The following is a 12,334-nucleotide window of genomic DNA, read 5'->3' on the forward strand; positions in this document are numbered from 1 at the left end:
TGCTGCTCGGAACAAAGAGATAAGGAGGACTGAAGGCCAGACATGGTGCTGAGTTACCACGGCAACTAGCAGATCCAAGGCTGGAGACTGAGATAGCGGGAAGGGACCTTGCATGAAGTGGAGAATAAGTAACTGTGTGCTTTTGTAATTTTGAGATGTTCAGTAAGTAACTAAGATCAGCTTCTCCCTTGCACATACTGGGGTAAACTCTTTGCTTGTTTGGACCTTGCAGACTTAAGAGTGCTCACATTTCCCTACAACACACTATCAGGCTTTAGGACCTTCAAGGAAACGCTGGCTGACCACATTCTTTGGGCAAGTCATTTGATCAGGTTTTACAGATTGCGTACTGCACTGTGCTCACAGTTTGGTTAGGAATGGAGTCTTCAGTAACACCTCTGCAAATGGGCAGAACCAGGGTATCAGTTCAGTGAACAAGTGCTGATGGTAGGTCAGGAGTTGGGGGGGCGGTGGTGTCGCGTCAGGCAGTGGTCGTCAGGGGTATGTAGAGATCAGTAGGTCTGGAGGGTGTATCAGCCTGAGCAGTGGGGGGTGGGGGAAGAGTGTCAGCGCAGGTGGGGTGCAGTCAATGTCATGTCAGGCCTGAGTCTGCTCAGTGGTGAGGGGTATCGGATTCAACAAGTGGGAGGTTCAAGGAGTTCAAGCCAGCTCCTTTGATGCGGGGCACAGAGAGTACTGAGCACAACAATGAATAGGATTTAGTTCCCTAAATCTTATCTCTTACACGTGTTAATGCCTTCAACTCTATGGAGGTAAGAACTGGGGAGAATAGCCAGCGATAAAGGCTCAAATTAGGTTTTGGCAACACAAGCTTAAGACAGGGCCACAGCAGCAAAGGTGTGACCAGGTAGTCATAGTTGTAATATAGGTATGTAGTCAGAAACTTATCAAGGTGGAAGAGGACTTAGGTTCAGCAAGTTGTGGTGTGATCTAAGTCCTGTTACTGGAAAGGTCTACCAAATCTTTGTAGATCATACTTTGCCTAGGATCCAACTATCATTTCAAGGTTTTTGTCTTCGATTCCTGCCTTACACAGGAGATCATTTTACCAATTTTTGCCCTTTTTGATGTAGTTGCCTGACTCACCTAGAAGCAATAATATGCGCTCACCTTCATAATACAGTGTACTATCTTATTAAATATATCTTTTGCCTTCCTCAGGACTGGGATTTTGAAGCCTTCTTGCAATTGGAAAAAAGAGACAAATCTTAGGGGATAACTCTTCAAGTCCTCGGATCACCTTTAAATATGCAAGGATGGTCATCTTTGGAAGAATTGGAGTGTAAGATTATAGTCAATGCCTTTTCTTATTTATAGTCTAAGTTCAGCAATTGTAATACTTAATTATCAAATAACAAGTTAGACTCCAGTGAAACACAATACATTAGTCTTGATAAGTAAACCACTGTTACACATATTTACAACTCATTGATTAGATCTCAGTCACCCTGAGTTTAATCTCCCAGGCCTTCAGTCCAAGCTGCCTGCAGACTACAGGATGTCAGTGAATTAAGCGTTATCCCTGTTACACTGTTCAGTCCTAATGTCCTAGTTTGTGGCAAATACAGATCATTAATGACAACAGCCTTAAGCAGCACGGTACAGTACAGCATCAAACAGTAGTGGCTGTTTTGTTTTTGTTAATCAGACCCAACATTTCCTTGCCTTAATAAAACTGAAAAAAGAATCAGTTTGAATGAAGTGGTGTTATAAACTAAATTGTGAATTTATAATGAATCAAACTGCAGCTGTGTCTAGTCTTGGCCCAACTAAACTTTCAGCCCTCTTCTCCTTTATCCAGGGGATGTGGGCTTTTCTGGCTGGGTCAGTATTTGTTGCCCATTGCCAATCATCCTGGAGAGGGTGGTGGTCAGCTACTTTCTTGAACCACTACTCTGGTCAAATTGTTGATTATTAAAGTATGAAAAGAACATTGTCCAGATAATAAATACAGATTTATTTAAGCATCATTTCACAAAGACTACCCCTGAAGATTAGCTCAGGAGTAAATACATTAAGATTAGACAGAAAATGCTTTTAAATTCTTTTAAATTTCCATTCACTTAACAAAAATATTTACTTATCAGGTGAACTGAATATATTTTGAGTTGTAAAAGAAAAACACATTTTATATTCCTTAATATTTGTTTCATATTAATTAACAGAATTATAATCTACTTTCACAACAGTGCATTATAGCACTGAAAATAGATATTTTTGTAGGTACGAATTCAGTAATTTTAGAGGCAACATTTGAAACACAAAACATTTATATTTAATTCTTGGCATTAAAAACAATGGCAATACAATATCTTAAGACAGTTGGTGTTTTTTTTTCCCATCACAGAGGCAGCAACAGTTTTGACAGTACATATTCATTGAGTACAAAACTACTGCTAAGAGGCCAAGGGTTCAAAACCAAACATTAGGCTGACGGAACAAAATGTACAAACCTCAGCCAACAAAGTTCTTCCATTCAACGAGATAAATATGTGGTAATAAATAATAAGTAAATCATCTGCAAAAATATTCCAAAACTTTTAGTCAAGGCTCATATTAAATGTGTGAAATTCACATTAAATAGGAGGACAGAGGTCGTTGGTCTTTCGAAGTGCAACAGCAATAACAGAACTGAGCAGACATGCACTATACATTTTGGGTGGGTTGCAATGGTTACAGAGTCTTCGGAGGGGGAGAAGGAGGGAGCTAAAACAAACAAAAAACAGAAAATGACCGTCGCCAGTTCCTCACTTCAAATCCAAAACCTCTTCGTCGAAGGATGTGTTCAAGTGAAATGAGCTGCTAGCTGGAGGGCTCTCTTCTCTGTTGGCTGCTGTGTCCGGGTCGGAACTGGTGGATAAATGGCGCTGTGTCTCTACCTCAGTGTCAGTGATCTCTGACAAAATCCTGCAAACAAGCAAAGAAAACCAAAATGCTATGGAGTTGAAGCTGTGTCCCTGGGTCTGAGGGAAGTGTGGGTGGGGATCCTAATGGTGAATGGGCATCTAATACCTCACCTTCTGATATTTATACTTTGATAAGAAAAAACACCTTGCTGCAACAGATACAGTGTCAGATAATTCTGTTCATTAGCCTCAACTTGGACATTGCTACTGACTGAGTTTACGAATTTTGGATGTATAGATGTACTCTAGAGTGTGGAAAACATGTCGCAACTTAAGAAACATTACAAACAAAATTCAATGGGGGTAAATTTAATCTAACTTAATGGGTGAGAAAACCAATGGTGGAACTTTGTTTTTGACATTTTGAGGAGATATTGATGTTGTAGTAATATTGCTGAACTGGTAACTTCCCAGACCTTGAGCTCTGAGCTTGGCTGGGTTGCCACACAGCAGCTGATAGAATTTAAAGTTAATAAAATTGAATTGAAAGTTAGTCTCAATAATGGTGCCATAAAACTATCATATAGGTTTTTAAAGACAATCAATCTGGTTGCTAACGTCCTTCAGTGAAGGAAATCTGCCATCCTTACCTGGTCTAACCTACACGAGACTCCACACACAGCAATGTCGTTGATTCTTAACTTCCCTCTGGAATAGCCTAGCAAGCCACTAAGGTCAAGGACTATCAAGGATGGACAACAAATGCTGACCTTGGGAGTGACGCCCATATCCTGTAAATAAAACCCTGCCCAATGATTTTGATCGAGAGGAATAATGGCAGGGTGTAAAACAAGAAACGCGCTCAATCCTGTAGGCTTTTGGAGAGGAAGGTTAGATTGTAATGATCCGTGGTTGTATTTCCAATTGTAAAACAGCCACTGTCCCACTGAAGAAACATCATGGGAAAACCTGACAGGCACTCTGGAAGCCAATCCTGATGACTAAGGTGCTTCCCAAGATTGAGACAATAGCGATAATGACTGACAAACTGCTGAAGCCCTTTAAGATCTTTCTGATACAACTGAAAGTTTCAAATGGGAAGTCTTGAAAATCTCTATTTGCACAGTGGAAACAAGCTCATAATCCTGAAAGCTCTAGCCCAGCTCGCTACTAAAGGTTCTTAATACTATGCCCAACCATTCCCCAATAACACCCATTTGAAACCTGGGAATGGGATCTTTAAAAATTCTCTTACAGGATGTGGGCATCATTATTGCCCATCCATGGGCATGTTGAGAGTTCTGTGATGAAGCATACAGTAGCCTGGGCTATATTAACAGGGGCATAAATTCTAATGTAATCAAATCATTTAAAACACTGGCTTGGCCTCTGTCAGGGTATTATACTCAGTTTTTGAGCACTACAATTTAAGACCAACGTCAAGGCATTCGAGACAGCACAGAAAAGATTTCATACGGATGGTTGCAGGGATCAGGAACTTCAGTTAGGTGGATTGATTGGAGCAGTTGGGACTAGTTACTTGGAGTTGGGACAATTGATAGAGGTATTCAAAATTCTCCAGAGACCAGATGGAGCAGATAGAAACTGTTTCCATTAGCGAGAAGATTTAGAACAGGAGGGTGTAGATTTAAGGTGATTGGGAAAAGAAGCAACAGCAACAGGATTGAAAACTGTTTACACGCAGCGAGGGGTTAAAATCTAGAGTGTGGCAGAAGCAGGTTCGATTGAGATGTTCAGGAGGAAATTAGATTGCTGTCTGAAGAAGTAATGCACCGAGAAGGGGGAAGAGTGACTTTAAGTAAATTGCACAGTTGGGGAACTGGCACAGACATAGTGAACAAACTGGCCTCGTTCTGCAGTGCAACCACTTTGGGATTCTGTTTCTGTGAACTTCACCCACTCTTAATATTAGACAGCCATGTCTGGGTTGATTTAAGCAATGGCATGCCTTAAACAGATAAATCAAGGTAGAACTCCTATCTACTTATAACATGCGCAAACACAACTTAAGAACAGGAGTACGCTTCTCTGCCCTTTCAGCCTGCTCCACTATTCATTAAGATCATGATTATTATTAATATTTTTCATTTGATTTGCAAAGTGACATGTGGTTTGAGTTGATGCTGTAGTTGGTTAGATCTCAGCTTTCTCAGAGTATCATATAAATAAATATTCTGTATTAGATTAACACACAAGTATTCACCCTGTCAAATAACAAGGGGAAAAGCACCATCAGCCATGTCTTGTAAGAAGCACTCAGGAGAAGTGAACTCTTCCTGGTGAAGGGGATATCTAGGCCCGAAACGTCAGCTTTCCTGCTCCTCTGATGCTGCTTGGCCTGCGGTGTTCATCCAGCTCTACACTGTGTTATCTCCCTGGTGAAGCATTGGCCATCACACTAAAGAAACTGGAATGACATTAAACTGCGAGAAAAGGTGAGTTTCTCATTTTAAAGAAACTCTGATCCACGAGTGCTGACAATTTAATGACAGAAAAGAACTGGCAATCTTGCTGGCACTATCAATCACTTAAGTACCACAAGAGTGGTGACAGGTACCGAGCTTCTGCATACGTTTGAGTGGCAATGTGAGGAGGACAGTGTAAAACTCCAGAAGCTCATCATTGAGTTGATAGAGTGGGCAGATAGGTGGTAAATGAGTTTCAATGCAAAGAAGTCTGACATGATGCACTTTGGTCAGAAGCACACTGAAAGCCAATATAAATTAAATGTACAATTCTAAAGGGGGTGCCGGAGCAGAGGGACCTGAGGAATACATGTGCACAGATCATTGAAAGCTGCAGGATGGGTGGATGGAGTAGTAAAGTAAAGCATAACGTCCTCGAGTTTTATTAATATCAGCATAAAGTATAACAGCAAGGGGGTGATTTTGAAATTGTACAAGACACTTGTTAGGCCTCAGCTGGAGTACTGTCTACAGTTGCGGGCATCACACTAATAGCAAAGACTCTTCATTAGAGAGTGTGCAGAAACAATTTTCAAGAATGGTTACAGGATGAGGAAGTTCAACCCTGAGGATAGATTGAAGAATTAGGTACTGTTTGGGACTGTCCTCCTTGCAGAGCAGGCTGAGAGGAGATCTGATAGAGGTTTCCAAAATCATTAGGAGGGAAATAGATCAGATAAAGAGAAACTGTTCCTACTTGTAAAAGAAACTAGAACACGAGGGCATAAATATATAAAGTGATCTGCAAAAGAAGCAAGGGTGAAATGAGGAAAAATCTTTTCACTGAGTGAGTAGTTAGAGTATGGAAAGCACTGTCTGGAAATGTGGTGGAGGAAGGCTCAGCTGAGGCATTCAAGAGGGAATTGATGATTATTTGGATAGACATAATGGGGAGAAAGCAGGACATTGGTATCGAGGTAATGATGCACATTTAACGAATTGATGCAGGCACAATGGGCTTCTGCGCTATAACACATTTGTCAGTGTGTGATGATGTGAGCAGGAACAACAATTTCCAATTATATAGCACCTTTAACATCCCAGAGGCATCCCAGAATGTTGTAATACGTCCTAAATCTGGCTCCTGCCTTCACAGAGAAGTCAATACTATATCCTTCAGTGTTGTGGAAACCAGGCACTAGAGCACTTATCGTACTGATTCTCACTCTGACCTCTCATTCTTTTCCGCTTGCCATTTTTCTCGGCACTCTCTCTTTCTACAGTCTCTACATCCTTACTCAGTTTATAGTCTTTCTTTTTTGTCTGTTCTTCACTTTCTTTCCATGTCCGGTCTTGTACTAACTGTCCCTCACTTTCTACCTGCACCCTTTTCTCTTCTTCAACTTTTGTTCCTCTTTTCACAGGGCAGAGGTGTCAACCGTTCCAGTTTCTCGAACACGGGGCAAGTGAAGAACAGCAAAACATTAAGATGGATCCTGCTCTGTCCACACAGAATACGACACGCATCCACTTACCAATTTACTGGGCTCTGCATTATCAATAGCAGCTCCCTGAAGAATTTATGGATATTGCATTCTTCCTTAATGCATTTCGGTACAAGATGCCAAATAATTTATTAAGCTGGGCTGGAAGGATGCCTGTTGGAATGGGATACTTTCTAACTACACACTAAAGAGACCCTGCCTACCAGATTCTCAAGATGCAGAAGGCTTTGGCCACTTTGCAATCCCATTCATTCAGGCCTGTGATACAAAGTATAATTTAATTCTATCAATTTTGCACAGGATCATTCCTGTGACTGCAGCTGTAGCTATTCATTTCTAGATGTTCACCAAGTTGCCAACAGTGGACATGTTGAAAGCTTCTTTTATGTGGGTGCAAGATTTGTGTGCCAACTAATGTGTCACTACGATGTTGAAACCAGCACACCCATTTCAGTGCAAACCAGCCTCTTGCTCATATGTTCTGAATATCACGCAACTAATGTAACATAAGGGATTGGAACAGGAGCAGGCTGTAGGCCCCTTGTAGCTGGTCTGCCTTTTGGTAACATTTTTGGTCTCAAATAATCCCCAGGTCACGTAACTCCCCCAGAATCCAAAACACTGTCTACCTCAGCCATCAAGAGTGATGCAGCCATAATCCTCTGAGATAAGGAAGTCCAAAGATTTAGAAACCTTTGAGCAAAGAAATTCCTCACAAGCTGATTCTTAAATGATTGACCTTTATCCTCAGACAGAACTAATATGACCACCGGCAAATGGTAACCTACAGTGACAAAATCTTCAGGGGCAGGGTGGAAATGGGTAGTCATGAAATTGTATGAGGAAATAAACAGGCTTTAGGAATGGGCATAATTGGCCTTGATCCACAGATATATGTCAACATATACTGATGTACACAGACGTCCATCTAATGACATTTTCCAAAACTTTAGATTATATTTTTCACTCTGTTGATGCAGCAGTTTTACAAATTTGTACATCTACATGACTATTCCAAAACTAAAAACCAGCAAATAAGATCAAAGGATGTAATTGAATACAGCCTGATTTATCATAAGGACAATAGATTTTGTAAATTGCACATAAAATCCTCCAGCAATTGTTGCAAGAACACCGTGTTATAACATGTGAACCATATGACACACTAACGTGAGCACTTCTTCTTGGAAATATCCTGGGAAAAGTGTAGAACATTGAGAATGTTCAATCAGCATGATCATATTCTCCTTGCTCAAGCAAAACAAACAGAATTATGAATACTGAAACCTTATTCACACCAATGCACAATATTTGCTTTCACAAGTTAGTTGTGAGGTGGTGGGGGAGAGTTGGGGACAAAGCCAAAGATTCACCTAGGTTTACCTAACTAGGGCACTTAGAATTCATCCACTAGCCCTGCCCTGAGATTATGCCTCCCTGTTCAAGATTCTCTAACAGGAGAAACAAACTCTTAGTTCTCGCCCTGTTAAGCACTCTCAGAAGTGCATAAATCTAAATGAATCACCTCTACAATACCGGCTAATCCTACCCAACGTCCATTATAACATCCCAGGAATCAATCAAATGCTATCCCTCTTTAGCTATCGGGAGGTGACAGCCCAGTGGTATTTTTGCCGGACTGTTAATCCAGAGATCCAGGTGATGTTCTGGGATCCCAGGTTCAAATCCTGCCATGGTAGGTGGTGGAATTTGAATTCAATAAAACGTCTGGAATTAAGTGTCTTTTGATGACCAGGAATCTGTTGTCGATTGTTGGAAAAACCCATCTAGTTCACTAATGCCCTTCAGGGAAGGAAACTGCCATCCTTACCTGGACTGGCTTACACTTGACTCCAGACCCACAGCAATGTGGTTGACTCTTAACTGCCCCCTGGGCAATTAGGGATGGGCAACAAATGCTGGCCTAGCCAGTGACACCTTCATCCCATTAATAAAAAAAGACAAGGTGATCAGAAGTGGGCATGTGGTCTCAGCAAAATCCCATGCAATTATAGCAAGGCTTTCTTACTGTTGTACTCCAGCCCCCATGCAATAAGAACAATATTTGCTTAGTATATTTGGTACCAAACACAGTAAATGAACGTTAGGTAAAATGAAGTACTTTGATTCTTCAGTCTCAGGAGTTCAAGGTGGATCTGCAGTCCAAAGCAAGCAAACAGCACATGAGGCTTACTCACTTTGGCTGGTCAAATTTCCAAGATGAAACAGGAAGAAGGATAGAGATGGAGAAAAGGGAAATCTATATCTCAGAGTTATAGACAAACTGGATTGTATCACTGCAAAGACTTTGGAGTTGTAAAACAGTCCCTTAAGCCCTTGCGGACTTTTCTTCAACCTTCAATACTTGGCCATATCTACACTCTAGTTAAACTTCCCTCAGGCTGGACAGCTTAGTGGTTAGTTTATCAGGAAACTAATAAAAAATGGTCCAGAATAACCCATTTGTGGAAAACTATCCAAATGAGATCAAGGTTTTGCCGCAAAAGAATCTGAAGCTGCTGTTTAGGAATATTTCAAGGCAATTCATGTCCTTCGTCTTTGGAAACCTCTTCCTAAACATGTGGTAGAAGCAGAGTCTGAATATTTTTAAGCCAGAGGGAGACAGATTCTTGGTAAGCAGGGGGAATCAGTGAAAGGTTATCAGAATAGGTGTGAATGTGGATTTGAGTTTACACTCAGATCATCCAGGATCTTATTAATCGACAGAGCAGGCTCGAAGAGCCAGTTGACTTATCTCTGTTCCTTGTTTGTATGTCCCTCCTGATGGCAAATTCTCCACATATTGACCAGTGCTTACCTGTCACTGCTCGTCGATCTCACAGCACCTTTCCTGAGCTCCTCGTCCACTCCCTTCCGGGCCCATTTTTTCTGCTTTGGAGCTGTGTCAGATTTGGTTGTGTTTGATTCAGTCGTCAAACCTGGAATGACAAAATGGAAAATATTCAAACCTGGAGCAAAGGGCAACAACAAGCTCATGGTGCTGCCAGCTGGGTGCAATTTACAATGTAATGAAGTCTGGAGGACTCAACTGCAATGAATATGCTGACTGTGAGCACTGTAATTAAACCCAGCCGTTTGCATATACCTGACGAGAAGTTCCAAATAATGGAAAGGGGAACGGTTTGTGAGAATTCCACAAATTTAGCAAATGGATCATGTCATAGTTGGCTCATCAAATTCTGGTGTGTACCAGTGACTGAACATCAGGATATACTTTGGCTTATCTGCCAATAAAACTGCTTTAGGCTTCAGACAAATTCTCACTTTAAATCAGCGTGACTACAGCTTAATAGAGTTAGCCAGTTAAAATTCCAATTTCCTCATAAAATTCTTTAGTCTTCTGAAGCAAACATTAAAGCTGAATACAGGACGATTTAGGATCACTCGACCATAAACCACACTGCTCTCATGAGTAATAGAGATCTAGCACAAGGGGAACCTCAACAGCAGGGAGGCAATTGTGATTCCGGAAGGAGATACAGTAATCAGAAATAGCAAGGTGAAGAGACAAAGTCAGGCTGGAACAGGACAGGGAGTGAGGAATGCCTGTTGGATTAAATTGTATCTATTTCAATGCTAGAGAGTGGACAGGTAAGGCCGATGAACTCAAGATGTGGATAGGTACGTGGGACTGGGGTATTATAGCCATTACAGAAACGTAGCTAAGGGAGGGACAGGACTGGCAGCTTAAGTGCCAGGATACAGGTGCTTTAGGCGGGACGGAAGTGGAGGAAAGAGGGGAGGGGGAGTTGCATTTTTGATTAAAGGGGAGTAATCACAGTAGTAGTCAGAGATGAAATAACTGAAGGATCATCCAGTGAGGCTTTGCGGGTGGAGCTAAGAAATACAAAGGGGATGGTGACTTGACTGGGGTTGTACAACAGCCCCCAAATTGTCAATGGGAATTAGAGGAACAAATATGCAGGGAGACTGGGGAGACTTGCAGGAGCAATAGGGTTGTCATAGTGGGGGATTTTAATATTCCTAACATAGACTGGGACTGCCTTAGTGTTAACAGCTTAGATGGGGTGGAATTTGTTAAATCTGTTCAGGAAAGTTTCTTCAATCACTATATAGAAGATCCTACTTGGGACATGGCAAAACATGACCTACTCTTAGGAAATAAGGCAGGACAGGTTAATGAAGTGACAGTGGGAGAGCACTTTGGGACCAGTGACCATAATTTTAAAATAGTTATGGAGAAGGACAAAAAAGGTCCACAGGTTCACGTTCTAAATCGGGGCAAGGTAAATTGTGATGCAGTTAGACTGGAGTTTGCAGGTGTTGATTGAAGTAGTTTGTTCGCAGGCAAAGGGACCTCTGGCAAGTGGGAAGCCTTTAAAAGTGTGATAGCTAGAGTTCAAGGCCTATAAGTTCCTGTGAGGGTGAAGGTCAAGGTTGGCAAGTACGGAACCCTGATGATAAGAGATATTGAGGATTTGACCAGAAAAAAGAAGGAGGCTTGGCTCAGATACAGGCACCTGGGATCAAGGGAATCCCTGGAGGTATATAGGGGATACAGGAGTTTCCTGAAGAAGGAAATCAGGAAGGCAAAAAGGGGGCATGAGATAGCTTTGGCTGAGAAGATTAGGGTGAATCCAAAGATATTCTTTAAGTACATTAAAGGAAAAAGAATAACTAGAGGCAGAAAAGGACCCCTCAATGACCAAAGTGGACATGTATGTGTGGAACTGCAGGAGATGAGCAAAGTCCTCAATGAATATTTCTCCACTGCGTTTACCATGGAGAAAGACAAGATGACTTGGGAACTTGGGGATATTATTGGCTATATCCTGGGGACAGTCCATATCACAGTAGAGGAGGTGTTGGAATATTAGAATGTATGAAAGTGGATAAATTTCCCGGTCCTGACCAGATATGTCCAAGAAGTTAGGGAAGAAATTGCGAGGGCCCTGGCTGATATATTTGCATCATCATTAGCCACAGGTGAGGTCCAGAAGACTGGAGGGTAGTGAATATTGTGCCCTTATTCAAGAAGGGCTGCAAAGAAAAACCTGGGAATTACAGGCCAGTAAGCTTAACATCTGTGGGAGGTAAGTTACTTGAGCAGATTCTGAGGGATAAGATATACATATATTTGCAAAGACAGGGTTCGATTAGGAATAGTCAGCATGGTTTCATACATGGGAGATCATGCCTCATAAATTTGTAAGCGTTCTTTGATGAAGTGCCCAGGAAGGTTGATGGGGGCAGGGCAGTAGACATAGTCTGTATGGATTTCAGTGAGGCCTTTGGTAAGGTTCCATATGGTAGGCTGCTCTGGAAGGTTATGGCCATGCAATCTAGAGAGCATACAATCTAGAGAGAGCTGGCAAATTGGATACACAGTTGGCTTGATGGTAGGAAGCAGAGAGTATTAGTGGAAGGTTGCTTTTCAGCCTGGAGGCCTGTGATTAGCGGTATCCCTCAGGGGTCGGTGCTGGGCCCATTGCTGTTTGTTATCTATATCGATGGTTTGGATGAGAATGTACAAGGCATAATTCGTAAGTTTGAG

The 12,334-nt window shown here is 41.7% G+C and overlaps 1 protein-coding gene across 1 annotated transcript in view; it reads right to left on the reverse strand.

The window, feature by feature from the left end:
* Positions 1-2,162: 2,162 nt before the first annotated feature.
* The window catches only part of garnl3 (GTPase activating Rap/RanGAP domain like 3), a 325,572-nt gene continuing 315,400 nt past the window's right edge, over positions 2,163-12,334 (reverse strand). The window contains exons 23-24 of the mRNA XM_048613382.1: positions 9,617-9,737; positions 2,163-2,928 (exon numbers count right to left, since the gene is read on the reverse strand). Of these exons, the coding sequence (XP_048469339.1) occupies positions 2,769-2,928; positions 9,617-9,737 (281 nt within the window). The 3' untranslated portion in view covers positions 2,163-2,768. The remainder of the gene's footprint in view (positions 2,929-9,616; positions 9,738-12,334) is intronic.

The sequence above is a fragment of the Rhincodon typus genome, chromosome 28, assembly GCF_021869965.1.
Source record: "Rhincodon typus isolate 14 chromosome 28, sRhiTyp1.1, whole genome shotgun sequence".
Lineage (NCBI taxonomy): Eukaryota > Metazoa > Chordata > Chondrichthyes > Orectolobiformes > Rhincodontidae > Rhincodon > Rhincodon typus.